General features: G+C 69.5%; 2 protein-coding genes across 3 annotated transcripts in view; both read right to left on the bottom strand.

Annotated features, from left to right (window-relative positions):
* The window catches only part of ARHGAP23 (Rho GTPase activating protein 23), a 30,550-nt gene that overhangs the window by 1,958 nt on the left and 1,475 nt on the right, over positions 1 to 27,117 (bottom strand). Inside the window, exons 2-25 of one of the 2 annotated variants that reach the window (XM_035347766.1) lie at positions 22,334 to 22,344; positions 20,064 to 20,067; positions 14,548 to 14,727; positions 11,535 to 11,559; positions 10,519 to 10,611; positions 10,094 to 10,172; positions 9,637 to 9,691; positions 7,098 to 8,532; positions 6,630 to 6,785; positions 6,338 to 6,449; positions 6,193 to 6,250; positions 5,936 to 6,073; positions 5,553 to 5,852; positions 4,232 to 4,293; positions 3,704 to 3,831; positions 3,426 to 3,544; positions 3,193 to 3,348; positions 2,742 to 2,820; positions 2,482 to 2,555; positions 2,312 to 2,401; positions 2,041 to 2,166; positions 1,828 to 1,869; positions 1,618 to 1,711; positions 96 to 127 (exon numbers count right to left, since the gene is read on the bottom strand). In XM_035347766.1, the coding sequence (XP_035203657.1) occupies positions 96 to 127; positions 1,618 to 1,711; positions 1,828 to 1,869; positions 2,041 to 2,166; positions 2,312 to 2,401; positions 2,482 to 2,555; positions 2,742 to 2,820; positions 3,193 to 3,348; positions 3,426 to 3,544; positions 3,704 to 3,831; positions 4,232 to 4,293; positions 5,553 to 5,852; positions 5,936 to 6,073; positions 6,193 to 6,250; positions 6,338 to 6,449; positions 6,630 to 6,785; positions 7,098 to 8,532; positions 9,637 to 9,691; positions 10,094 to 10,172; positions 10,519 to 10,585 (3,402 nt within the window). In that variant the 5' untranslated portion in view covers positions 10,586 to 10,611; positions 11,535 to 11,559; positions 14,548 to 14,727; positions 20,064 to 20,067; positions 22,334 to 22,344. Of the gene's footprint in view, positions 1 to 95; positions 128 to 1,617; positions 1,712 to 1,827; positions 1,870 to 2,040; positions 2,167 to 2,311; positions 2,402 to 2,481; positions 2,556 to 2,741; positions 2,821 to 3,192; positions 3,349 to 3,425; positions 3,545 to 3,703; positions 3,832 to 4,231; positions 4,294 to 5,552; positions 5,853 to 5,935; positions 6,074 to 6,192; positions 6,251 to 6,337; positions 6,450 to 6,629; positions 6,786 to 7,097; positions 8,533 to 9,636; positions 9,692 to 10,093; positions 10,173 to 10,518; positions 10,612 to 11,534; positions 11,560 to 14,547; positions 14,728 to 18,504; positions 18,963 to 20,063; positions 20,068 to 22,333; positions 22,345 to 27,117 lie in introns of those variants that run through there. The other variant, XM_035347764.1, reaches the window with a different exon arrangement.
* Positions 19,211 to 22,304, bottom strand: LOC118178748 (collagen alpha-1(I) chain-like). The gene is made up of 3 exons (XM_035347495.1): positions 20,294 to 22,304; positions 19,831 to 20,207; positions 19,211 to 19,377 (listed from the first exon to the last, which is right to left on the bottom strand). Exons 1-3 carry the CDS (start codon positions 21,115 to 21,117, stop codon positions 19,211 to 19,213), a joined length of 1,368 nt encoding a protein of 455 aa, XP_035203386.1. The 5' UTR covers positions 21,118 to 22,304.

Raw genomic sequence — 27,117 nt, forward strand, 5'->3', positions numbered from 1 at the left:
GACGAGCCACGCACTCTGTCCCCACCGCCGGGGTTCCCAGCTGTGGCGGGGGCATTGCCCCGCTCCCTCCAGCCCCAGCCCGGGACCCCTCTCACCTTCAGTTTGGCGGAGCCGCTGTGGGTCGAGTCTGTAAGGCAGAGAGAAGAGAAGGGGGTGAGCGAGGCCCCGGCAGGGTGGGCGCATGCTGGGGCAGGGGTTCGGTGGGCAGAGCCGGGGACGCTGCTCTGCTCCCCCAGAGCGGGGAGGGGGACACACTGGGGCCAGCGGCCCCGCCAGCCCCACGCAGGGGTGCTGGTGCTGAGCGGGTCTGGGAGGCTGCGGGAAGGAGCTGGGCTGGGGGGAGGCTCCGGTCCCACACGGGGACCCCGGCACCGCTCGCCCGCTGCAGCGCTGGTCACTGCAGAGCCCCGAGGTACGGAGCAGGGGTGAGGGGGGGCACACAGGCAGGCACACACAGCTCACGCTGCCAAGAGCACGGCCGCAGGACCCCAACCCCCCCCCGTGGCCATGGGGCACAGACAGGACCGGGGCACGGCCCTGCCACCACCCCGTCACCACGATGGGACATGGGGAGCTGCCTCGTTACCAGTGCTGGGGGCTGCGGTGGGGCAAGTGCAGCGATGGGCTGAGAGGGGGGGGGCTCAGACAGGCTGTGGGGCTGCCCTGCGCTCCCCAGGGGGTTAGGGGACAGGTGGGGACACGGGGGTGACAGGCAGCCTGGCTCGAAGGACAAGGACAGCACGACAGGCACCCTCTCCCACCCTGCAGGCCCCAGCCCGGGATGGGGTTAGAAGCTGCTGACGACGAGAGAGGGGGAGGCAGAAAGGTGCTGAGCCCTCCCCAGGGAATGGGACCCCCCAGAGCCCAACATTTGGGTGCACTGGTCCTGGGGCACTTGGCACCAGCCCCTGCCGGGGTGTGCCAGCACCAGCCCCAGAGACACCACAGGGACCCACCAAAGAGTGGGGAGAACCGGGGTTGAAGGAGTTTGGGCTCTACTGGGGGCCGGGAGCCCCCCAGTGCCCTGGGGACAGTGGCTGGGCTGGGCAGGACAGGGCCACCCCCCCCCCCCACTGCCCCTCCTGCTCCCACTCTCTCGTGGTCACCCGGAGGAATTAGTGCGTGAGCAATGCACCCAGGATCAACACTGTACCCGCTCTAGCTCTCGAGGAGGTCCGCTGGAGGAGGAAGAGGAGGAGGAGGAGGAGGAAGAGGACAGCACAGAGAAGTTCAAGGAAAGAACATAAGAAATCAGTTGAACGTCAAAGTCTCCGGGTCGCTGGGCTGGCAGCGTGAGCGGCACAGGGAGGGCACAGGCAGGAGCCCTGCAGCGGTCGTGGCCCAGGTGCCACCCGGCTGGGTCGCAGGGAATGAGCAGCCACCAGAGCAGGGGTGACAGGAGAGGGCAGGGAGGGGGCTCTACCAGCACCCATGGGTGTCCCGCTTCCCAGTGAGGAGGGCACGGGCACATCACGCTCTGGCACAGAGCTGCAGCCATGGAGAGCCCAGCCGGCTGCCCGCGGCCGTGTGAGCGTGGGGACAGAGTGGCCGCAGAGGTGCCCGGGGTGCCCCGGTGCCAGGACCAGGGGGGACCCTGCCCCAGGCACGGCTCCTCACCTGAGGCATCGCCGGGCGCCGCGGTCCTGCCGATGTTGGGCAGCAGGTACTCGATGTTGGGCACAGACTGCGCCTCCTTCTCGTCCACGGGGGTCTGCAAAGGGATGGGACGCTCGGTCAGGGGGCTGCTGATGGCCACCGGCTCTGCGCCAGGGCTCTGCCCCGCTCTGCCCCGCTCTGCCCCTGTCCCCAGGCCCAGCCTGGACTCACCTTCTCGCCCTTGTCCTCCTTGTCACTGAAGAACCAGTCTGACTGCAGAGGGAGGTGGGAGAAGGGTTAGGGCCCAGCCAGGCAGCCCCGGGGTGCAGCAGCCCCCCACCCTGCCCTGCCTCCCGGCCCAGGCAGCTCCCAGCCCCCAAATTACAGGGATCAGCAGCCCCCCTCCAGCCCCGCTGACAATGAGGTCCCGCCGATGCCACCTACGTGCTGGATGAGGGTCTCCACGATTTTGTAGCGGTCGGGCATGTGCGTCACCATGTCGGTCATGTTGTCCTCGGACGTCCGCACCAGCGTGGGGCCGAACACCAGGGCCAGGTTTCGGGGCTCCATCTGCAACCAGAGCTGGGGTTGGTGCCTGCCTGTGGCTGCCCCGTCGGGTGCCATCTCCCTTCCCACCCCACCGGGAGCTGTGGCTCAGCCCCAGCTGGGGGGGCTTGAGGCCGGGCAGGGGGCAGCGCTGGGTAGGGAACAGCACCTTGTTCTTCTCCGAGTGGTCCGCAATGGTCTTCAGGTGGCCCACCAGGAACTTGAGCGTCTCGTAGTAGTGACCTGGCAGGTCCCGGATCTGTGGGAGGCACAGGGTCACCCCTCCGCTCGCCCCACAGGCGGCCGGTGCCCCCGCAAGGCCCTGCCCCGTCTCCCTACCAGCTTCCGCAACGTCCTCATCCTCTCGCTGGCGTCCTCTATCCGGTTGGCCTCGATGAAGTCGTTGTACTTATCTGAAAGGGACACGGGGGTCAGGACCAGGGGGAGGGGAGCAGGGACGCCCCTTGGGGCCGGGGACCCCAGGGTGCACCGGCCAGAGGCTTGGGGTGTCCCAGAAGGACGGGACCTGGAGGGGCAGGGAAGGGCCCGGGGCCCACGGGCGCAGTGGGGAGGTGCCACGGCCGGGCTGCGGGACTCACCGTCAGTGAAGAGCGGCTCGGGCAGCTTTCGGAAGAAGGATTTCAACAGACTGCTGATGACGTTCAGGTCCTGCCACCGCTGCGGGGAGAGAAGGGGCTGCTCAGCGGGACGGCACCCGGGCCGACCCAGGCACCAGCAGGATGAAGTCCCCAGCCCAGGGCAGTCCCAGGCCACCAGCACCGAGAGGGACACCAGCCAAGGCCACCACGGCCACGAGGATGGCAGGAGAGCTGTCCCCACCCCGCACCCAGCAGGGAAAGCCCAGCACCACCGCTGCGCCGTGAGATGCAAAGAGACAAACACGGCCCCGAGCTGCCGCCCACGCCGCGGACAGCATCCACCAGGCGGCCCTGCCACCCCGGGGACGGTCACGGCACGGAGACGGGAACATGATGGGGACAGGGACTTGGAGAACCCAGGGGCACAGGGACGGGGCCGTGCGGCCCTCACCTCGTCCTGCAGGTTGATCTCGGTGGCTCCCTTGTTGAGCTGCTCCTGCAGGCTGGACACCACGGCGTTGTTCCCGGGCACGCGGTAGATGCCCATGTACTCCAGGCCACGGTCCTCCACCACCTTGCAGCAGGCTTCGACGATCAGGGGCACGTTCTGCGGGGACAGGGAGCGGTGAGGGACGCGTGGGGCTGTGTAGGGTCCCCAGGGCTGCCCCCGGCTACGCGCTGTACCTTGTTGTCTGGGGCAGGCTGGCAGTCCTCCAGCCTCACGCCAAAGGCGCGGGGGGCAGATTTCTTGTTCTTCTTCATGATGTTGATGCCCCAGGGGGCTTTCTGGGAGCTGCTCTCATCTGGGGGAGAAACAACCATGGGATTAGTTGTTAAGGGTCAGGGTGGACAAATGGCAAGAGCGTCCCTGCTGCACGGCGGGGGTGAGCATGCAGCCCCCCTCCCTGCGAGGCGCCCAGGTTTGCTGTGCCGGGGCTCCCCATGCCGCAGGGGGCACCTACCTTTCATTACGGCCGCATCCTGCCTCGGGGACCGGGGTGCGCTGGTTCCCGTCTGCTTTAGGAACTCGGCTCTGATCCCCAGCCCACGGGAGCCCTTGGGCGAGGAGTCGGGCTTGGCACCCGCCGGGCTGTGGGGAGAGCAGGATCAGGGGGGCACAGGGGACCGAGCACCATGGATGGGCCCCCACCAACCCCCCCGCGAGGCCCGGGGTCTGCCAGCCTGCCCGGAGTCCTGGGCTCACGGGGCCCTTCCTGCCCTTTGGCACTGACCCCACAGGGCAGCACCCCGTTCTGGGGGACCACAGGGCTGAGCCCCATGCCAGTGCCGGGGCAGCTCCAAGCCCTTTCAAACCCTTGCTCGGAGCTTGCCTGAATCAGGCCCTTCTTGCGCCCCAAGCAAACTCTGGGGCATGGGGGTGCTGCCCCCGCGGCGGCAGGCGCTGGTTTTGCCCAGTGCCCACCGCTCCCTGGGGTGGCTGGGGGTGGGCAGGGGGCCCCGCTCGCGCCCCGCAGCCCCGGGGTCCATACCTCACTTTCCGGTAGTCGTTTAGCTTCTTGTTGATAAGCGCTTGGCTGGCAAAACCGGGGTCCTGGGGAGGCAGAGACAAGAGGGGAAGGGGGAGCTTGAGCAGCGCGTTCTCCAGAGGCCCTGGGTAAGTCCACGCTCTCCCAGAGGCCACACGGGGCCAGGCGCAGCCCGCGCCTGCCTCCAGCGCTCCTCGCCGAGAGGCACCTCCAGCGCCTGCCAGCCCCAAGCCGGGGTGAGGGCAGGACCCGGGCCCTGGTGCCCCAAAACAACCGGTGCCCGGCAGCGCTCGCTGCCCTGCGAAGGCCCCCGGTGCTCCTCGCCATGGCACACCACATGCAAGCAGCACAGGGGCTCCAAGCCAGCCCCAGAGGCTCTAGTCCAGCCCTCCGCAGCACGTACACCTCCATCTGCCTGAACCAGACACACAAACTGCACCCTACGGTGCCCCAAGACATGAGACCTCCTCGGCAGGGTGTTCCCCGCGGGGTCCTGGCCCCAGCGGGCAGCCAGACAACTCCAGGTCCTCCAACCCAGCAGCACCTTCCCGCGCCCTCCAGACCGGGCTGTGCTGCAGCAAACCAGAAACCGCTCCGAGCTCAACGTCCCCTCCAGGGCCGGAGCTGTGCCACAATCCCGGCATCAACGCTGAGACCAACCAAGGCCATCGCGGCACCGCAAGGAGATGGTGCACACCAGCCCAGCGCCGGCACATCCAGCCCTGCGCAGCCCCTCCGGTGGAGCCTGCGGCCCCGGGAGCAGCTCTCCCTTCTCTGACCCGAGCAACCACGGCACAGACCACAAGGGCTCAGCCCTGACCCTGCACCAGCCCTGAGGACAGGCAGCGCCACCGGGACCGTGTCCGGCGCAGGCAGGGAGCTCCCCGCAGGTCTCACCCGCAGCCAGAGCGACACCAACGCGCCCCGGGGTGCTGACGCACCACGGCCGGGGCTCCAGCCAAGCCACGCGCGCTCCTCCGCTGCAGCGCTACCAAAATGCAACCAGCGGCTCTGGCACGGCCCCTGCCTGGCCGAAGCCTCCACGATGCTCCGAGAGCTGCGCCGCCTGTGCCGAGCACCTCGGCGCACCCTGCCTGGCCAAGCCAACGGAGCCGCGCTCTTCTTGGATGCCGCGGTGCCCGGCGGCCCCCGTGCACCCCTGGGAGCACGGCGTGGCGCGCAGGACGGGCGAGCCCCACGCTGGCCAGCCGAGCACGGGCTGGCCGTGGCCTGGGGAAGCAGCACAAGGCAAAGAGCCGGAGAGAGCCGAGGCGGTTAGTGCCGGGAGAGCCAGAGGCAGCCGGGAGCCCCATGTGGCTCTCACCTCGCCCTCGGCCTTGCTGTTCTCCCTGATGACTTTGATCCAGGCCAGCATGTCTTCCCGATCCTCTGCCTGAAAGAGATATTCACAGAAGTCAGCGGTCGTCAGCCGGAAGACGTGCTTCCTCTTGGTCTCGCTGTAGGAAATGTCCACCAGGCACGCTCGGATGCTGATCGGCTGCTCCTCCTCACCTGGGGCCGGGCCGCAGGTCACTGCCTCCCGCCTGTCCTTGCACAGGTACAGCGAGTGGGTGCGCAGCACGGCGAAGACGCGCTTCCACTGCCGGATGCCTCCACCGACTTTCTGCGGGGAGAAGGAGCCGGGCCCGGCCGTCAGAGCTGCCCGCGGGCCCCGTGCCGCTGGCCGGGCTGGGGGTCCCCGCGTACCTTCCCCTTTTTGGTGAGGATCTGCTTGTAGTGGAGCCAGCCCTCCTTCCTCACGTCGCTGAACGTGACGTCCGAGAGGTCGGAGGTGGAGTGCCTTTTGGAGCGGGCGTCTTCGGACGTACCGAGGCTGTCCAGAGACTGCCGGGGCGAGACGGAGCGCGGGGTCACGGGCCACAGCCAGCGTCAGCTGTGCCTGGCCCTGGCACCCCACAGGTCCGTGCCACCGGCACCCCCCAGCCCCGGCCGCCTGCACTCACCCCGTCGGTGAAGAAGCTCCTCAGCATGCGGAGGCTGGGGACCCGGCTGGGCATCCTCCTGCGGACAGAGCAGCGCCGTCAGCGGGGTCGCGTCGGGGAAGGGACGGCGCCCGCGTGGCGGCCGGGCGACAGGAGCCAGCCCTACCTGAGGATCTTCCCCTCGTCCCGAAATGTGTTCAGACCATCGTCGCATGACTTGGAGCGCTCGGTGGTGATGGCCAGGAGGTAGGAAGAGCGGCGGCCGGCCTTGATGCTGCCTGCGAGGGGGAGGAGGGCAAAGCACACGGTCACGGGGCTTTGCAGGGCTCGGGCAGGTGCCGAAGGCGTCCCAGGGGGGTGAAGGGGGCAGAGCTGCAGCCCCCAGCCACGGCGAGCCCGTCTGCCCCTACCAGCCCAGCTCCAGGTCCGGGGGCTGTCCCCGTCCTGCCCCCACTTACTGCAGTCCTGCGAGTAGTGCCGGCTCAGGGCGAAGGCGAAGGTGGGCGAGGAGGGGCTGGTGGCAACGGCGGGCGCAGAGTTCATGGCACTGGAGACAACGGAGGAGGCAGGGACATGCTTGGCCTTCAGGTCGATGCTGGGGCTCGTGGGCTCGTCTGCGGGAGAGGGGTGGGAGGTTGCAGGAGGGCTTAGGGCAAGATGGGACAGGAAAGCCTGCGCTGGGAGCCCCCAGTCCCTCTGGCAGGTGGCGGGTCTGCACCCCCAAAAAAGCCAGAAGCCCCCCACTGCACCCAGACTCCTGCACAGAGCATCCCTGACCCCCTCTGCACCCTGCCCGCTGCGTCCAGCCCCAGCCCTGGGGACCCCACTTTGGGACCAAGCCCCCCACGGTGCCCTCCTCGCCTCGGGGCCCTCACTGAACTGCCCATCCCGGGGCAGGGCCAACGCAGGCGAGCTGCCGGACTCACCGATGAAGGGGATGGATGCCAGAGAGTCCTCGGGGGCCGCCAAGGGGGCCACGCGCCGGCCCGACCGCTCAGCCACCGGCCTCTCCCCTCTGCTGCTGGCGGCTGGCGGGTCGCAAATGTCCGTCTCCTTCACCCCATCGGGGAACACAAAGTTCATCTGCCGCAGGGGGGGCGGCATCTTGCGGCCCGTGGGTGGCTTCTGGCGCAGGACCACCTCCTCCCTCCGGTCCTCGTGCTGCTCGGGCACCCGGCTGCTCTCCAGCCGCTGCTCCTGGGGGGCTTCGGGGGCCAGCGGGGGGCCGGGGTGAGTGGGGCCGGCGGGCAGGGGGGCAACGGGGGCCGCCCTCTCCGGGAATGGGGCTGCCGTGGCGGCCGGCCGCTGCGTGATGCTGAAGGTTGGGAGGCCACCAAAGGCTGGGTCGCGGAAGGAGAGGGCGTGCAGCAGCCCGGTGCGGCGCTGGAAGGAGGGGCTGTAGCTCCGGTAGCCGATGTAGCCCGAATCGTCCACGCTCTGCAGGTTGGGCTGCGACGGGTGCTTCTGCACGGGGGCTGCCGGCTCCCGCGAGGCGGAGGAGGAGGAGGAGGGGGGCGCGAAGGAGCTGTGCGTGCCGGGCGGCCCCGTGGCCGTGGCCCGGCAGAGCCTCTCGGGCGGCCACGCGGAGCGGTCGAGGCGAGGGGAGAGCAGGGCGCCGGGCTCCAGCGCCTCCATGGAGCGCCCGCAGCGGCCCAGGCTGTGGTCGGAGCGGGCTCGGTGCGCCCAGCCCTCGCGGGCGGGCTGCAGCAGGGTGTCGTGCGAGGCGCTGTGGGGCCAGCCCCGGGGGGCCGCCGAGCCCCCCAGCCGGTCCTGGGACACGCTGCGGTAGCGGGGCGGCATGGCGTATCGGCGCTCCTCCGAGCTGCTGCGCCGCGGCTCCTGGCTGCAGAACCAGCGGGACAGAGCCTGCTGGCACTCCTGCCGCCCCGGCACCCGCGGGCCCCCGCCACCCTCCTTGAAGCCGCAGTGAGTCCGGTGCTCCGCGAGGTGCTTGGGACCCCCGCCGTAGCAGGAGGGGGCGGCGGGCGGGACCCCGTAGCGCTCGGGCAGAGAGGATGCGCTGGAGCTGGGGCAGCCGCTCCGGGAGAAGGAGCCGGGGCGCCCGTGGGGCACGGCGGGGCGCTGCGGGGGGCCCCCGGGCTGCGGCTCCTCAGGGCGGTGCGCGGGGCTGCCACCCCCCTCGCTGCGGGTGCCGGCGAGCGTGGCCGTGCTGAGCGGGGACGAGGGCCCAGCGGGGCGGTGGGCACGGGGGTCCGGAGGCTGGCCTAGGGGGGGCTCAGCGCCCCGCGCCTGGAAGGGGTACGTCTTGCGTGGGTAGCAGATGGGAGGGGGCTCGGGGATGCTCTGCGCCCCTCCAGAGTACGGCTCGTTGCCCTTCAGGTAGGCATCCTGCGAGTACGCCTGCGGGAGGACAGGGGGGTTAGGGTGGGGGGACCGCAGCCACAAACCCCGCTCCCAGCCCTGGGCAGGACCCCGCAGGGCCGCTCTCTCCTCGTTACCATCAGTTCGAGCCGGGCAGGGCCGGCTGCAGCCCCCCGGTCCTGCTCTCCCACGGGGCCCCCCCCCCACGCCGAGCAGTGCCGCCGCCAGCCCCTTCCGCTGTCCCCGCCGCCACGCAGCGCCCGGCCGCCCCCCCCTTCCTGCTTCCCAAAATACCCCAGGACGCACGGGCTGGCCCGTCCCCGAGCCCTGGCTTTCCCTTCTCACTTTTCACAGGCGCCTCTGACTCCACACCCTGGGAAACCTCAGGGCCCGGGGAAGGCTCAGATGTGAGAGCTCCCCCCTTGCCAGGGCTGCAAGATCCCCCCCCCATCCCTCTGGGGACCGTGCCACTGCTCGAGGACACCAGCGAGGACACCAGCAGCAGGTTCCGGCGCTTGCAGACCCCAGGAGAGGTGCCCACCAACCTCCCCCATGCCCCTGGGCTTCAGCCACCCCCTGAGGTTAAACCGGACCCTAAAACCCAGAGCATCCAGCCCTGCAGCTCTGCCTGAGGATGACCCCCAAAAAACAGGGGGGCACATTCCCCAGCCCTCCTGCTCCCGAGCCCCCCAGGACCATTTCTGCATCCGCTGAGCCTCACAGGGGTCCTGTCCTCAAGCATCCCCCAGTTTGATCAGGGGCACTTGGTCCCCCCCCAAAAAAAAAAACACAGGCTGGGCACATGCAGGGAGAGCAGCCCCGGCCTGGCTGCACATTTCCTCCCTTCCTGGCTCTCCCCGCGGAGCTGCTCGGGGTTCTGCCGGCTGCCGCGGGGCGTGGAGGACAGCCGCCCCCCCAGCCGCACACCGCAGGAATGCCGGCACACCCCAGGAAGGCCACGCCAGGGAACCTGAGCCCTGGAAACCAAAGCGGCCCCTGGCACCCGCCCGGCAAACAGCGAGGCCAGGAGGAATTTCACCGCCCGGCTCCGGGATCTGCACCCGATTCAGCACCAGTCCCACCGGGACCCTGAGCCAGGGGGGCCGCCGGGGGCAAAGGGCTCGGCCAAGCAGGGGGACTCACCAGCTGCAGGATGTCCTCGTCCTTGGGCATGATGGAGAGCTCCAGCACATCGGCACTGAGGAGAGAGGGGGCGAGGGGTCAGGACGGGCAGGGCCGCAGGCCGCCTGCCCCCGGGGAAGAGACCGCGCGCACGGCCGGGTCCCTGCGGCGCCTTCGCCTGCCCCAGCCTTGCCGATGGGGCTCGTCCTGCCAGCACCTCGCACCAAGGCCCAGCCATGCTGAGCATCCCCGTCCCGTGAGGGGACAAATGTCCCCGTCCCCACGAGAGAGACGCCGCTCACGGCAACGCGCTGCCGGTCCCCATTCCCCCTCACCGAGTGAGCCACGGCTCTGCCAGCCCCAGGGACACCCAGGGACAGTGCCTGCTGCGACATGTCCCCTCCACGTCACCTCCCGGGCTCTGCCCAGCCCCGTGCTCCTCCCAGCCCCGTGCCAGCCTCCTGGGAAGGGGACTCACCTGTTCTGGATCAGGGCAATGACCTGCGAGTAGGTTTTCCCAATGATGCTCTCCCTGTTCACCTTGACCAGCCGGTCCCCTGCAGATGGGGGGAAGAGATTGTCACCCCGAGGGTGTGGGAGGGGGGGACACCTGGCTGTCCCCTCACAGCAGGACTGGACACGTCCGGGGCTTTGGTCAGGAGCAGAACCTTGTCCCGAGTGACAAGGGGAGCCGTGGGGACCCCAGCACTGCTCAGGGCATCTCCACCCAGGGATGACAAACAGGGAGTAGCGAGAAAGGGGGAAAGAGGGAATGCAAGAAAAGGACCAAAACGAGCCCCCAAAGCCCTGGCAGCCGAGGCAGAGCTTTGTGCCCATCCCACCAGCAGCTCTGAGCCTCCCTGGCTCTGCCACCCAGCCGCCCCCGCGGCGTGCCCCGCTCACCGGTGCGCAGCCCGGCCTGGTGCGCCGGCCCGTCCTCCCGCACGTTCTTCACGAAGATGGTGTCCATGGGCTCCAGGCGGCTCCGGGGGGGACCTGCTCCCAGGGGACAGGGGGTGAGGGAGCCATCGGCACGGCCAGGTCCAGCCCCCCGCCAGGAGCAAGGCAGGCAGCACACACACACCTGCGCACCCCCCCTGCCCCGCCAGGCTTTTGCATGCTCGGCCCCTCGCCGTCCCTCCTCTGCCTCGCTGAGCCCGGGTGCCACAGCACCACGTGCGCTCGGGACCTGAGAAACACAGGTCCTGCGTGGGGGAGACCCCTCTGCGGGGGTTCTGAGCTCCCCTTGCCCCCAGAGCAGCCACAACTCCTCCTCGGCACCCCTGCGGCTGCGGTGCTTTGCAGGAGACGTCCCCCGCTGCGAGCACCCGGCGGGCGGGTGGTGGGCAGATGGCTCGGGCTGCTGCTGGCAGGGCAAGGGCGGTGGGGACACGGTGCTGATGCGGGATGCTGAATTCCCCGGGGACCGCCCGCAGCGAGGCCGGTGTCCCCCCCGGTCCCCACGGGCACCCAGCGCTGGGTCTCAGCACCCCAGCCCGCCCGGCCCCACGGTGCCTCGTCAGCCCACCAGCGCGTCGATGCGTTCTGACGCCTTCACATTCTCTCCCATCACCGTCAGCCTCCAGGGGAGAGAGGCCACGTCCCTGTCCCCAGACACCCGAACTCAGCCAAGCCGTGCACCACGGGGGCGGGTGCTGACCCATGCCCAGCTCCCCAGCTTTGGGGACAGCCCCTGCGGCACAGCGAACCCCCCAAGGGGGCACCGAGCCCACCTGCCTCCCCGCGTGTCCCCAGGCTGCCACTGTGCTGCTTCTCTGCCTGCCTACATCTGGGGCTGGGCAACTCACACCACGGCCACCGGCCAGCGGAGATGGCTGTCCATGACCCGGCCAAAGCCCCCACCCTGACCCACAGGAGCCCTCTGACAGCCACAGCCCCCGCGCAGCGCCGGCGCTTACCTGCTCGGTTCCCATTCTCCTCCTCCTGCCAAGAGAAGAGAAAAACACTCATTTGGTGGCTGGGCCAGGACGGGCGCTGCTGGGGGACCCGGAGGGGACAGGATGGGGCGGAGGGGTTGGACTCCCCCAGCCAGGACAACTTGGCTGCACCCCACAAAGCGCCTCGCGGACCCGCGCGTCCGTCTGCCCCTCTGCCCTCTGCCGCCCCAGGCTGCGTGGCCAGGGTAAAATTAACTCCTGACACCGGATCCTGCAGGGCCGTCAGCGCAGCCCGGCGGCAGCCGGGAGCAGGATCTGGCCCGGGGGCACCAAGCGGCTGGGGAAGGGGCTGGTTTTGGGGCAGAGAGCGTGAATTTGCCATGCCTGCATGGGCAGTGGGGCTCGCCCTTGTCTGGGGCCCCTGAGCCTCCCTGGGGAGAGAATGAGCCACCAAGCCCCCAGCCCCGCCGTGGAGCCAGCTGCCCCCTGGGCTGCTCAGCCCCACGAGCAGGTCCTGAGGATGGAGCCAGGTGCCTGGACGGGGATTTCTCACCCTGCAAGTGCCTGATCCTGCCATCCCCAGAGCAAAGCACTGGCTCGGCTCCAGGCAAGAGGCTTTGCCAGCACCATCTCCTTCCCAGGCCCAAGCTGGTGCAGGGCAGCGGGGCACAGCCCCAGCGTGCCCAGTACGGGCAGGGCCCTCTGGGGTACCGGGAAGGGCCAAGTCCCTACTGCAGTGTGAGGAGGGGATGCTCCTGGTGAGGAGGAGGGGGCTGGAGGGACCTCAGCCCATTGCGCAGAGGGAAGGAAACGCCGTGTCCCACAGCCCCAGCACACACCCAGCACGTGGGACACCATCGCACCGCTGCCTGTGCGCCGAGCAGCTGCCACGGTGCCACTGCAGGACCGCGGGGCTGCCGGGGGACCCTCGGGGGACCCTGGAGGCACAGACTCGCCCCAGCGCCCAGCCCGGCCCCCAGGCAGCCCCGCTCCCCGGAAAGGCGCTGACGTGGACGCGGCGGTGCTGGAGCGTGAGGAATGCGGAGCTGCCGACCCCCTCCCTGCTGAGTCAGCGCCACCGAAACTCAGCCCCCAGACCTGGCCGCCCGCCGGCACCCATGGGTGCTGAGCCAGCCGCGCCCTGTGCTGCCAGCTCGGAAGTGCCGGGTTTGGCTCAGACGGGTGCCGGGAGCGATTCCCAGCTCCTTCCCAACAGCATCCACCCCCGGCGGCTCTCCGCAGGTCCCTTCCCGGCCCTGCCATGCCGATGCCATGCTGGGCAGCACCGCGCACTCCATCCCGGGGTGGCTCAGCCCCGGCGCCCAGCGCTGAGGGGCAGGATCTGCCCTTAGCTCCCGGAGGGTGCCCTCGACTCGTGCAGGTCCAAGGAGGGGCAGCAGCGCCGCGGGCTCGCAGCGGGGTTGGGCCGTGCCCACGACTTCCCTTGGCAGCGCCGCGCTGCCGGAGGCGGCTCAGGTCCACGCTTCTGGCACGGGCAGGGAAGGGCAGGCACAAAGGGCTGGGGGGAGCAGAAGCGGGAGCCGGGGAAAAAAAGCTGCCACCAAGGAGGCTGCACCTGGGGACACCGGGACCCGGCTTTGGCAGCAGGACCGCGGGCGGCTCGTTTCTCCCCGTGATTCACTTCCCGCAGCATTTCCCTGTCTGCTGGCAGCGGGCAGCGAGCACTGGGCCGTGCAGCTGCCAGACGCGTCCCCTTTGTGTGCACGAGGCCGAGAGGGGACGTCGCACCCCAGGAGACTCGGAGCTGCCATGGCAGGGGAGCTGGCTGGTCACCTTCACGTGCCGAGGGCACGGTTCACGCTGGAAGCTGCCGGGGGGGGGTTGTGGGGTCCCCTCGCTTCCACCCCAGAGGAACAATGTGCTGCTGGTGGGTGCTGCTGGGTGGGGATGAGCAAAGCCCCCGAAGGCACAGGGTTGCCCAGTGCCCAGCCCCAAAATCCAGGAGGGGGGGGCAGGCCCTGCCAGCAAGGCAGAGGAAGCAGGAGGGATTTGGGCTGGTTTGGTGGGGGTGGCCCTGATCAGAGGGGGGTCCCCAGCTGAACGCCTCCTGCTCACCCCTCTGGGCACAGGCAGCGAGGTGAGGTCCCCACCCCTGCCCTCACAGCACGGGGGGGACCAAAGGACCGGGCCAAATCCAGACTTGCAAGTCAGGAGCAGCTTCCTCTGGGAGCTCGGAGGAGCAAGACAGGCGGAGCCCGGGGGGCTTCCCAAAAGCCAACGGCTCGCAGGGTGCAGGGGCTGAGAAATCCTCGGGCTGCTCGCCCCAGCGGTGCAGCAGCAGGGCTGCAGGTGAGCCGGGAAGCTGCTGCCTGGCTCCCGGGGCAGATCCAGCCCAGCGCCTGCAGCTGACAGGCAGCACGGTGCGACACCCTGGGCTTGCCGCCCGCCGGGGGCTGGCACGCTGCCCTCGCCTCGCTTCTGCCGGTCCCAGCGCCCGCGGGAGCACCAGGTCCTGCTGAAGGGCTGCACCTCTGCGGGGCTGCTCCAGCACCCTCTGAAAAGCCAGCTCCTGGGCTCCAAGGTGGCCCCGTGCGGTTTCCTTTGGCTTGAGCCCCGTCCCGCTGCGACTCCCCCGCTCCATGCCCGCGGGGTCCGGGGCAGGACGGCGTGCCGGGGGCTCAGCGGCGCCTTTTCCTGCTGTTCCCGGGGCTGTCTGAGCCTTGGGGCTGCTGCTTGGTGCTGAGGCATCGTCTCCGTTCCCACAGACAGCCGTGTCCCCAGCCGGGAAGGCTCCGGGACGTCCCTGGAGGCGCTGCCCCACTCGCTGCTTGCCCAGAACGCGGCTCCCAGCAGCTCCACGGCTCCCCTGTCTCAGGGCCACCCGTGGGTGGGGGCACCCAGACAAGGCAGGATGGCCTGCTCCATGGCTCCCCGACCCCCCCCCCGCCATGCCCCCAGGTAACACACAAGCATCCTGCACCAGCCGGCGCTCCCCCAGCCCCTCTGAGCCCCCACGTCCCCCTCTCCAGCGGACCCTGGCCCGGGGTCCCCCCAGCCCCAGCCCCAGCCCTACCTTGGCCGGGGAGTGCACCGCCGACTCGGGGGGGTAGACGATGAAGTGGCGGAGGGTGAAGCCGAACCCCCCCTGCGTGCTCTTCCGCAGCACCACCGTCTTCGGGCCCCCCCAGGGGAAGGGCCCCTCCGGGGGCGCGTTGTCATTCGGGGACGCCCCATCTCTGCGGCCCGGCGTTGGCTGTGGGGACAAGGGGAGGGATGTCACACGCAGCAGGGTGGGTGCAGGCAGCCAGCAGCAGCTCAGCACCACGGCCCTCAGCCCTGGGGTCTGCCGAAAAGCCCCCTGGCTCCCAGGAGATCCCCCCCCAACCTCCAGCCCTGCTGCAGCAAACGACAGCTCCCAGAGGCCACCCCAAAGGCACCCCCAGAGCCTCCTTGCGAGGGATGGTTTGGAAGAAGGCACATGGGAAGGGAAAAAAAAGGCAGGGGGGGGACCTGGAACGAGCCGTGCCCTGGGTCTGGATGGGACCCAGGACAGAGCAGACAGAGGAGAAGCTGCAGAAGGGGGGCAGCCGGGGGGGGTGCATGGCCGGGGGAGCCGGAGCTGAGGGGACAAAAGGTCCCCTTCCGATTACTGGTGACAACCAGGAGCGCCCTGGGGCAAGCCGGAAAGAGGCCTCCCGGGAGGCGGCGGGCACGGGGCCGCGGCCGAGGAAGGGCTGGGAGCTGGCAGGGCTGGGGCACTGGCAGGGGACGCTTCCTGGAGCCAACCCCAGCTCGGGGCCAGCGCCGCCGCGCTGCCTCCCCGCACGGGCATGAGCTGCCGGAGCAAGGCGGCGATGCGCGGTGCCGGGAGGTGCTCTCCGCGGGGCTTTCTGCTGTGAAGCTTTGTCCGGGAGCTCCTTCGTGGCAGAAAAATGGCCCCGTGCTGCCCCTGCACCATGCGAGCGCCTGCAACGCAAATCCCCCAGCCTCGAAACGGGGACTGCAGGGACACGGAGCCCGGCCACGCGTCCTTCCTCGAGTCCCCCCCCCCCCTCAGGCGCGTCCTGCCACCTCCATGCCCAGCCAGGCGCACGAAGCGGGGAGTGTTTGATCAGGCTGTTCCTGCGAGATAACCCCCCGGCACCCCGCCGCTGGGGAAGGAGCTGCTGCCAGATAAAGCCAAGGCACCCGCACGCCAGGAGCAGCAGAAGGGCCCCAGAGGGACCAGGAGGTCAGAAACCCCAGGCTGGCAGAGGGGACATCGCTGCGCACCTGGCTGAGCACCGCACGCCTGCAGCCCACCTCTGCAGCGGGGGCTCCTCCAGCAGAGCCCCCGGGGCCAGATCCTTCCCCGCTGGCAGCTCCGCTCACGGCGGCAGTGCCCAGGCCCCAGCAGCCACCGGATTCTCCCCCAGGGGTGTTAAAATTCAGATGACATCTCCCCCCAGAGGGAGGGCAGCAGCGGCCGCCGGGGTGATGAATGAGGGAGAGACGAGGCAAAAGCCAGGCGGGGAGGGGAAGAGGGGCGCACAAAGGGACGCGGCACAAAAAGCCTTTGTCTGTGCCTGTGCTGAGCCGGCCCTTTTGCTGCTGACCGGCTCAGCAGGGCTCCCTGCACCCCCTGTGCCTTCTGTCCCGTGCACTCCTGGCTGTGGCACCCGTCCAGGCTGGGGGGCTGGGGGGGTCCCATCCCTCCAGGGGCAGCGGAGGGCACAGCTACGGCACCGCAGGGCCCCAGCCAAGGGCTCCCGCGTGGCATCTCCCCTCTACTGGCCCCCGCACCGCCGTAGCAAGCCCCCCGGCAGCTCCATCTGGGGGCAGCAACTTGCATGGAGAGGCACGGGGAAGCTCAGAGGCTTCGCCTCCTCTGGCAGCAGCAGGGAGATGAGGGCGGCTCTGAGCACTTGCAGACCCCGCGGATACCCCAGGAGGTAGAGAGCTGCGATGCTCCAAACCCTGGCACCGGGGAGCCAGAAAACCCCAGCGCTGGAGTGGGGCAAAGCAACGGCCCCAGCCCTACGTGCCCCCAGGACCCCAAGTCCTCCCTGCGCCGTGGGGACCCAAAGCACGACAGCAACGGGCGCCCCAGGCTCCCGCAGGGACCCCAGGCCCCGCACATCGCCTGTCCCCATCTGCGCCCTCCATTGTGTCGGCCGCCGGCTCGCCGGATTATTTTTAAGCTGACAGCTGAATGTGCCCTGCTGATTTTAACCAGCACAGACAAGCCCTGGAGAGGGCAGGAGCGGTGCAGACACCAGCGGCGGCACCGACCCGCGGGGATGGGGACGTGTCCCTGTGTCACGGGCATGTCGGAGCCGTGGCCATGGCTGCAGTGTGCCCGTGACACAGGGACACGTCCCCAGGTCCGGGCTGCCCATTACCAAGCACTTAGCGCCAGCACCAGCTGCCCAACAGGCCCCGGGGACCCCCCCCCGCACCTCTCCCCCCTCCCCAACCGGGTGGGCCCCCCCCGTAGCATCCTGGGCACTGCCAGCCGCTGGCACCGGGAGGGGACACGGGGCAGACAGAGGGGTTTCTTCCCGCAGCTGTGGATGCTCAAGCAGGTCCCAGCCCCCCCTGCAAACCCACCACGGAAAGCGCTGGGGACCCAAGGCAAGAAGGCGCTGCGGCCGGTGCCCAGAGGGGACCCCAGCGCGGTGCCCATCACCCAGGGCTGAACCCAGCTTGCAGAGGAGCTGGAGGAGATCCTCGCATTGCCAACAACCCTCCCCAGCTGTCCTGACCTCGAGGAGGGGCTGCGCACGGACCCAGCACCCTGACCCTGCTGCCAAGGACAGGGGGAGGCCGGGCGGGAGCACACTGTGTTCCCTTCGCCCTGATTCCCCGTAGCCCGCCGTAGGACTCGTACAGCCCCTCGGGTCCTGCTCGGGGGGTGCCTCCCCCTCAGTCCCCAGCTCCGCTTTGTCCCCCTTGTCCCTTCCCGGCCCGGTGCGGGAAGTCACCCACTGCAAAGACCCAGACGAGACCCCGCAAAGACCCCTGTGAGGAGACAGGCACAGCAAACCATCCCGCAGCCGTCTCAGCTCTCTGGGCCTCAGTTTTCCTCTTCACCCACCCTATCTCGGAGCTTCCCAGGCCACAAAGCCCCAGCCGTGTGCTCAGACAACCCCCAGGCAGCCCAGGACCCCGCGGGTGCCTGCAGCTCTCCTGAGGGACAGCAAAGCCCCAGCGAGGGGCTGACACCCGAATTGTCATCCCAGCCATTTGTCCCCGGCGTCCTGTCCCCTCTCCCTGTGGGGAGCCAGCGATCTCCTGCTTTTGGGCTTTATTTTAACAGCAGCCCCAGGTTTCTGACACGCTCTGACCAGCCGCATCCTGCTCATTAGCCCGGCTCCCCAAAACCTCCAGCCCTGCACGGGGAGGGGGGGTCCTGCCCCCACACTCAGGCACTGCTTTTAACTTCTCACAAGCCGCCCTTGAGCCCCACTGAGCCTCCCCTGCCCCATGCCAGCAGCCGGACACGGCCCCGGGGCTAAACCCCGGCGCTAAACCCCACAAAGCCATCCCAGCGCTGCTGTCGCAGGGCCGTGCGCCGGGGCTCGTCCCAACCATCGGCCGTGGAGCCGGGCACCGGGCACGCTGCCCGCCCTGACGTGGTGCCGGCCGGCACCTCCCGGGGACAGGCGGCCCCGGCGCCCGCACGCTCCCTCGCCACCAGCGCTGGGTCCTCGTGCCACATCGTGCCCCCCGTAGGTAGGTAGCCCCCACTGGTGTTCAGCCCCTGCAGAACAAAGGAGCTTTCTCCCCACATCCCCCGCAACCCTCGGGGTGGGCAGGATGCGTCCCCCTCCCAGGCACAGCGAGCAGGACAGAAGGAGCAAAGCCCCCACGCACAGCCCAGCCTCGGAGCCCCCCCAGCGGGGCACAAGCCCGGCCCCCCAGCCCCAGCTCCCTGAGCCCCCAGCCCCAGCAGGGGACAGGGATCACAGCCCCAGGCCACCCCAGCACCCTGCAGCCCCCCACCTCCTTCCCCCCGAGCCAAGCAGCGACTCCCACGCGCGGTTCTCACCCTGCGGCCCTTGGCGGTGCGAGGGGGCGCGCAAGGGGGCCGGGGGCCCGGGGGCCAGCGGGGCTCGGGGGCGGCGGCGTGCCGGCGCAGGCTGCTCAGCCAGATGCAGCGGGGCTCGGGCGAGCTGCAGTCCACGCCGACAGCGCGCTCGCACCGCCAGCCCTTGCCGGCCCGCTCCACGCTCCACAGCGCCTTGCTCACCACCGCCACGGGGCTGGGGGCCGGCGGGGGGCCCCGCAGAGCCCGCCGGGACCCCCGCTCCCCCCTTCCTGAGCTCTCTTCCACCATTCGGCTGCGGGACGGGCACGAGCTGCGGGCGGCGAGGCGAAGCAGAGCGGGCTCTCAGCTGCTGGAGCAGCGGGTGGCCGGCGGAGCCACGGCTCCCCTCCTCGCCACCGGCCCCGGCGGAGGGATGGCGGGGACCGGCCGCGTCCTGGAGGCTCTCATGGCGTGCTGGTGGCTCTCACGGCGTGCTGGAGGCTCTCCCCCGCCAGCAGCACGGCCCCCACCGTGCACGGTGGAGGACGGGGGGGGGACGGGCGGGGGGAGGCAGGCGGCCGCACGCCCCAGCCCCGCTGCAGAGCTCTGGCTCCAGCTGCTCGCAGCGCTCAGCGTTCCCAGCCCCGCCACCTCCCCCCTCCCAGCCTGAAGTTTTGCTTCACACACACTTTCCCTTTTTCCTTTTTTTTTTTTGTTGTTTTGTTTTTTAGCCGCCCCCTTCTTCCTCCATCACCCCGGGCAGCATCCGACCCTCCCCGCTTCCTCCTCTCCCTCCTCCCAGCCCCTTCCTTCCTTCCTCCGCTCGCCCGCCGCGGGGCACCGGGCGATGCCGGGACGGGGCTGACAGCGGCCGGCACGCCCCTGCGAGGGGCTCTGCAATGGGGAGCCCAGGGGAAGAAGCCGGGGGTCCCAAAGCCCCCCCCCCAACCCCTCTCTGAGCGCAGGGCCCAGCAGAGCCCCCGCAGCAGGGACATGTCCCAGCCCCACGCTCTGCTCCTGCAGCCCCCAGGGACAGCTACAGCCCCCCGGTGGCTGTGGCAAAGGGAGGGTTCTCCAAGGATGTTTCCCAGCAGGAGCCCAACCAGAGCCCCCCCAGCCCCTCCACTGCCCCCAGCACCCCGGCACCAGGGCAGCCGGTCCCTGTGCCCCCCAGGCAGCCACAGGCCAGCAGCCCCCGAGGATTTAATCCCCAGCTCCGAGCCCCCGGACAGCCAGGCACAGACCTCAAACCGCACTCAGCCCTGGGTATCCCGGGGGGCTCCCACAGCTGTGGGTGAATGATGAATCCCCCTTCCCCCGCTGCGCATCCCCCAGAGCCATCCACACCGCAGCACCCAAAGAGGGAAGAGCAAAGACAACGGCGGCACCCGGGGGAGCCCAGGCTGGTCCATGGGGTGCAGAGGAGGAGGAGGAAGGATGGGGAGGAAGGAGCGGGAGCACCCAGGGACAGGGACCTGGAGCTCGGCATCCCTGCAGGGGCCCTGGGCACATCTCGGGGGGCAGCCGCCGCGGCCCCAGCTGGGACAGCCCCGCACGAGGGCTCCGTGCTGCATTCCTGCCGCGCTGGAGGCCGGGGGGAGGCACGTGCGGCCGCGCCGGGGAAATGCCGGGCATTGCTGGGATTGCAGCCCCAGGCCACGGCCCCCTCCTCTCCTCGGCCCCCCTGCACCACGACCACGGTGGGACCAACCTGCCGGTCCCGGTGCCACGTGCCCGCTTCCCATGGCCACCAGCCCAGCTGGCTCCGGACACCCCTGAGGGGACGGTGCCCAGGGCACAATGCCACACGGACCCCCACGCGCCATCGGCACCACGGCGTTCGGCACACCCCCAGCGCCTGCTGGGCCAAGGCACCACAACCTTGTCCCAGAACAGCCCCAGTGGGTGCCCCAAGCCCCTCCAGGGGCTGCTCAGCCGTGTCCCCCAGAGACCCGACCGCACGCCCCCAGCACACCCCCGGGCACCATCCCGGTGCCTCTGCGCCAGCACCCCGGGGAGAGAACGGGATGAGGAGACGTGGGACACGAAGCCATCACTGTCTTTCCTCCCCTGGCCCCTGGGCACCGCCGGGGCCACCCCCACGTCACCCGGCGCGTGTGCCAGGGGTGTCCCATGGGAGCCGCCCCGGGGGGGCTGCCCCGGCCCCCGCCTGCAGCCCGGGGACAGGCAGCCCGCCGATCTGCCCGGCCTGCCCCGACAGGCAGAGCCGCCGAGCCGGAGGAGCGAGCCGGGGCTGAGGCAGCTGTCGGTGCCAAGCAGCGGCCGGGGGGGGGGGGGAGGCGCTTTGCTTCCCTGCTGCCTGCTGAAACCACGCAAAAAGGGGGAAAATTGCAGCCTGGGGCTGGGGGCTGGCCCCAGCCGGAGCTGCGTGGTCCCTGGGCAGCCACGGCGCTGTGCGACCCCGCACGCTGGGGGCCCGGTGGGGAGCGCAGGCTGAGCCCCCACCCAGCACCGCTCCCTGGCACCCATGCGTGGCCCCGTTTGGCCACGCAGCCCTTGATGCTCAGCACCAACGCAGAACAGGGACATTCTGCGGCCTCTGCACGCTCCCGGTGTCTGCACCTTAAAGCGCAACGAGGCCAAAGCGGGGGCCAATCCCCCCCCATTGCACATCGGCACCTGGAGCTGTGCTGGCAGCCCCGGGGACAGCACGGAGAGCGGGTCTGATCCTGCCACCTCTGCTCACGCCTTCCCCGGCAGCACCGAGCACGCAGGCGGGCGCTGACCCCACGGCGTGCCGCTGGGGGCCAGGGGGGCCGCTCCCCCCGGGGCGCGCTGGGCTGAGCCGAGGTCGGGCCCCCCCAGTATTGTTCCCGCAGTCCAAACTGGGAAAGGTCAGGCGGCGTTCGCGGGGGCAGATTCCACCCCGAGGAATGCGAGCACGCCTGGACACCTTCCAAAATACTTGTGTTTTGCACAGGAGTGTCCTAAATAGACAGCCAAACGGGAGCAAGGGGGAACGCGGCGCGCTCCCGGCATGCACCGCCGCCGCCGGCACGCCGGGGCAGGCAGCGGGCGAGCGCCCACGCGTGCGCACCCACGCCGCCAGCGGCCAGCAGGGCCCTCTGCCGGCATCGCTCCCTGCCTGCTCCGCGCCACCCGGGACCCTGCAGCGGCGCCGCCCGGGTTTGCCCGCGCTGCCCTCCGCTCCCTCCCGCAGCCTCGGATCCGATGGGAAGCGCCCGACGCCGCTCCTGCAGGGCCGAGCAGGGAGCACGGGCGAGCTGCTGCGAAGCTGAGGCACACGGGAGCCCAGAGGAGCCCCGCTGATGTCCCAGCGGTGTCCCAGCTCGGGGGGGCACCGCAGCCCCACGCTGACCCCCCCCCCCATCCCAGCTGTGGCCCTGGGTCCCTGCCAGCGAAAGCATCACCAGCCCTTGGCAGGCTGCGAGGATAACGTCACGCCGGGGCAAGAACAGAGGACAGAGGGACCAGAGGGACCGGGGGGACGGGCAGCTGCCGGCCCTGCCGCCACCACCGTGCGCGGGGCCCTGCTGAGCCCCCTCCTCCGGCACCGGCAGAGGTTTCCCCAGCCCGGAGCCTGCACAGCGCAGGAGCACAGGGGGCCGGGGGGGGGAGAGGGCAAACACTAATCCCTCCTGAACAGCAAGCTGAGATTAGGGTCAGAAAAATGAGGTTTTAATAGGATTTTCAGGGAAGAGAAAGCTGTGTTGAGGCAATAGCTGATTTTTAGCCCTTACATGGCAGGGCTTCCCTGTTCCCACCTGCAGCGGGACCCAGGGAGGGGGACCCAGGTCCCACCCGTGCACCTTCAGCCCAGGCCAGCCCCACGGTGCTGCAGGCACCCCGGAGCTACTCCAGTGGGGACGGCGGCGGGTCCTGGCCCAGGGATGTGCCGGCAGAGGGACGGGGGGTGGGCAGGTGGTGGTGGCGGTGTGACCCCCCAGGTGACAGCGCCTGGGAACAGCCAGCCCACAGGCCCGGCCGTGCCCCAGCCTCCCGGATTAACGCCCCGCAGGAGAAAGCATTTTAATTCTCTTTAACCCAAACGGGGGCTGAGGAGCTTTGCAGCTCAGCGGGGATTTGGGGGCGTGCTGGTTTGTTTGCACACAGCCAGCGTGTGCCCCCGCCCCTGGGACACCCCTTCCCCGAAGCCCCCCAGGAGCAGGAGCCAGAACCACGTGGGTGACAGTGACACCCCCGGCGGGGACGCACCGGGATGGTCCTGGGCAGGACAGGAGCCGCGGGGACGGGCAGGGTCACGCGCGGGTTTGCTCTGACCATCCAAGCAGTCGCTCGTGACAGCCTCCTCTTCTCCTGCTGCCTTCACAAGCACTCAGTTGGCAGCGGCACCCGAACACCCCCCGAGGGACTGAGCATCGCCACGCCGAGGCGCACGGAGCAGCTCTCGCAGGGGAACCAGGGGCGGCCACCACGAGCCATGGTGGAGCACAGGGCTGGGGCTCCCAGCCCTCGGCCCAGCTCACACTGCAGATGGCACAAACGGGGCCGCGGGAGGTGCTGGGCTCAGGGCACCCAACCCTTGCCCGAGGCGCTCGGCGCTGCCAAGGGCACGGCTCGAACCACGGCACCGCCCGGGGTACCAGCACGACACCAAGGACAGGGCCGGGCTCCAATGGGGGGCAGAGACCCGTCAGCATCAGCGGCTGCAGCCCCCCCGGGGACAGATCCCCTCCCGACACCGGGACCCCCCACCCGCATCCCCCTCCCTCCGAAGCAGCCGGGCAGGGGTGGTGCTGCCCAGGGGATGCCAAGCGCCGAAGCCAAACCGGGCAGCAGAGCCGCTCGAGGAGCAGCCACCGGGATGCCTGCCGTCCCTCCCTCTCCAGCCTGGGTGTTAACGCGGGGAAGGAAATCGCCTGGTTCCTTCCCAACACAAACTTTTATCTTGACAGCGTCTCCTTCGCAGCCCCGCCGCCAGCCCGCGCCGGGTGCCGCCTGGCTCCCCTCCCTCCCGCCCAGCACCACCATGCTCAGCTCCCTGCCGGCCCCCCGCGCCCCACTGGGCTTTCTTGCCCTTCGTGTCCCAGAGCTGGAGGCCTCCACCTCGCCCCGCCGGGCACTGGGGCTGCGGCACGGCATTAAGAGAAATTTGGGGACGTGGCCGGGGAGCCCACTCCCTTTCCCCAAGCTCCCCAGCCCCGGGTGCCTGCTGCAGCTCTCCAGCCATGGGGTTCAGCAGGCGCTGGGGCAGCCCAGCCCTACGGGGTCCCCACCGCTGCACCACCACGGCTGGGTCTCCAGGGGCAGGATCCCCCCGGGGCCAGTGGCAGCGACGTGCGCGAAGCCTCACGGGCTGCCTCCGCTCACGGCACCGTGCCACGAGCGCAGGGCAGGATGCGGAGCTCAGCCCTGCCAAGCTCACACGCGCCGCCGAGCTCTGCGAGAACTCAGGGCAGCACCTCCAGCCCCAGCACGGGCGGCCCGCAAGGCCAGGGGATGCTCAGGGGCTCAGCAACACGCTGGGCTCGGCTTCAATTCGTGGCGCTGGAGGGGAAAGCGGCTGCGAGGAGGGGGACGAGGGCTCAGGCCCGAGAGGAAGGAAGGGGGGAAGAGGGCTCGCTGGTGGGGCTGCCTCCATCCCCAGCTCCTCCTCCTCATTCTCTGCCCTGTCCTAAAAACGGCGTTATCGGCAGCGAGCCCTAGAAAAGTAACAGGATTCCGTTTCCTGTTTTTCCCATGGAAACCCTCAAATAGAAGCTGGCCTCATTATTGTAATTTTTCGGGTCTTTTTTTCAGCAGGGCTAACAATGAGCCATTTCCTCCGGCGGCTCCGAGAGGCACCTTGCGCTCCGCTCCCGTTTGTCCACGGCACCACGGCGGAAAATCCTACCCAGCGAGGTCAGGGGCAGCTGCCGGCAACTTCCAGCCCCTGCCCCACGCGGGGCCGGGGGCCCGGGGAGGGGACGGCCACGTCCCTACACCCCTCGCACCCACAGGGACCCCATGGCACCGTGCTTGGGTGCTGCACAGGGACCAGGCCCAACATTAAGGCCAGGAGGAGGCACAGGGCCAGGCAGCACCCGGGCTTCTCCGGAGGCTCCTGGAAGCAAAAAACCGAGGGAGATGCCCAGGGGAAGCGCCAGCTCCCACACCTCGAGCCAGCTGCTAAAGCCAGGCAGCGGCTGGAGCCTCCCTGCAGCCACAGGGAGGACAAGAGGCAGCAGAGGGGACACGGCTTTGGGGACACAGCTCGGGACGGCCGTGGCACCGGGTGCTGATGGTGTTTTGCGGAGGTTCCGAGCAGCCAACGCCGTCCTGCAGCCCGCAGCCATCTGCGAGCACAACCTCCATCCCACCTCCCCTCCTGCCTGCGAAGCTGGCCCCGCAGCTGCCCCCCACCCCTTCTGGGGACATCGGTGCCCCGCTGGGACCACACCAGTCACCACCAGCCCCAGCGGGGACCACGCTTCACCCCGAAAGCGCTGGCACCGCAGCCACTGCCCCCCCCCCCCCCCGCCCGCCCCGGCCTCGCACAGGAGAAAAATAGCCCACTATGTGCCACAATAGCGCGATTGTCCCCAGAGCCACCAGGCCCCTTCCCACCCGCCCCCGGGAGCTGCCCCACGCGCTCAGCCCCATCAAGGGCCCCTCTGTTGCCGCCAGGGGCAATGGGCACGGCCGCTGCGAGCACCCCACACCTGCGCCCCGGGGTGCCCCGCACCAGCTCTGCGGCACTGCCCCAGGGGTGTCTCCCATGGTGGTTATTTTAAGGCAGAGCTTCCCCTCCCTCGCCGCGGGCCGGTGGCAGGGCAGGGAGGAGCTGCCAAGCCCAGGGCCACCCGGCCGGCTGGGAACCGGCAGCAGCACCAGGAGCCACCTCGCCGCCTGCCCGGGGACCCCAGCGCCGTGGGGCTGCTCGGGCAGGATGAGTGCAGGACCTCGGTGCAGCTCACCACCCCGCTCCCTCCTGCTGCACCGGGTGTTCAGGCACCGCCTGAGTCCCAGCGCAGGGTGACAGCAGGATCGCTCCCTGCGGTCACCGGCGTTTCATTTTGGCCACTTCCAGATGACTCACGAGCTGGGTTTCCACCCCTTTCCCTGGAGAGAGCCCGGCCACCAGAGCTGCTCTCCAGCTCCCAGCTCACATTTTCCCCTTGCTCAGCCCTTCCAGCCGTGCTGAGCCATCGCTCCCCGAGGCGCCCGCCCGGGCAGGACGCTCAGGAGTGGGGAGGACGCAGCCGCCCCGCGTAGGGCTGGTGAGCAGCACCGACCCCTCATCCAGCTGCAGCCCCAGGAAGCCAAACTGTACCGGGGCCGGGATCCTCGGGGACTGGCACAGCACCGAAAAGCCCTGCCGTACCCGGGGCTGAGCCCAAAGGCAGCGGCGGGGACATCCCCTGCGCCCCCCCAGTGCTCCTGGCTCCCTCCAAGGCTGCGGCACTGAGCGGGCGCAGCACAGCCACCGCAGCTCTTGCGACACAAACCCGCGCCGCGCCTCGGCGGAGGTGTGCTGGCTGCCGTGCTGCCCGGAAAGGCAATTAGGGAGACTTAATGAAATCCTGGGGATAACCAGCCGTGGAAAAGGAGTCAGCGCTTTGGGTGCTGTGAGCCAGCGGGGAGGCGGCTGGGCCGGAGCCAGCAGTACCGCGGCAGGTTTGAAGCAGCCACCACGGTTTGCAACCCGGGGCATCCTGAGCCAGCCTGGCCCCTGGACACCCCGGACAGGTTCTGGGCTCGGCACAGCACGGCGCAGCTCGCGTAGCCGGCCCTGCTGCTCGCAGCCTGCAGGCAGCCAGGTCGATATTTTCCAACTTGAGTGCTTAAAATAGGTCATCTATCTCCATTCCTTTTTAAATCAGGTCTTGCTGCCTGCTAAAGACAAACTTGGTTTATTAATGGGACAGCACCGACTTGAAACCTCATCTTTTTTTTTCCCCTTTAATGAGAATAAAAGAGCATCCCAGAGGCCCGGCACGTCCCATGACGATCCCCTCACCGCACTCTCCTCCGGTTTGCCCACCAGCAGCTCCGTGTGAACCGCGGGGTGAGGCCCCAGCCCCAGCTCCTGCCTCCAGCGCTCCCAGAGAGCCACTCGCCCCCTGCCCTGCCCGCCACGCTCCGGCGAGCTGCTCCACAACCTCCCACACCTCCGGCAGCAGCCGCAGCCCTGGGCTGTGCCCGCACCCTGGCCGGGAACCCACGCCCAAAGCGGGACCATGAGCCAAACCCCAGCTTGTCACCAGATCTCCCCCCACCAGAGACCACGGGCGCAGAGGCGTCCCCCAGCCCCCTGCCTGCTGCATCCTTCAGCATCTCCTTCGCATCTGACACCGCAAACAACGTGGATGGCGCTGCAAGACCTTTGGGGGGGTTTAGGACACTAAAAGTCACCCAGGCGTCACCCTGCAGCGCAAGAGACGGGTGCCAGAGCTCACAGCGCGTGATGTGTGCTCAAGGTTAAACACTACAGCGGCGGCGAGCCCGGGAGCCCTCCGCACACCCAGGGACCTGCGGTGCCAAAAGCCCCGCTCCGCCAACCGGCCCCCAGCACCTCGCCACGCCGCACGCCCCGACCCTGCGCCGGTGCCAGGTTTCACACTTGCAAGCCAGGATTGCGGCAGGAGGCCTGAACACAAGCTTTTCCTGTCTTTCAAGTTCAGGGTTCAGGAAAAAAAAAAAAAAAAAAAA

The sequence above is a fragment of the Oxyura jamaicensis genome, chromosome 27 (assembly GCF_011077185.1).
Source record: "Oxyura jamaicensis isolate SHBP4307 breed ruddy duck chromosome 27, BPBGC_Ojam_1.0, whole genome shotgun sequence".
NCBI lineage: Eukaryota > Metazoa > Chordata > Aves > Anseriformes > Anatidae > Oxyura > Oxyura jamaicensis.

Excerpts from the sequence above, each read along its gene's own strand:
- LOC118178748 (XM_035347495.1), bottom strand. The coding sequence starts at position 21,117 with ATGTGCAATGGGGGGGGATTGGCCCCCGCTTTGGCCTCGTTGCGCTTT. Across the intron at positions 20,208-20,293 it reads GCCGATGGCGCGTGGGGGTC|CCGGGACCGGCAGGTTGGTC; the intron begins CGTGTGGCATTG and ends GGGCACGTGGCA. Across the intron at positions 19,378-19,830 it reads TTCCCTCTTTGGGTGCTGCG|AGCCCCTCGCAGGGGCGTGC; the intron begins GTGTGGATGGCT and ends TCCCCATTGCAG.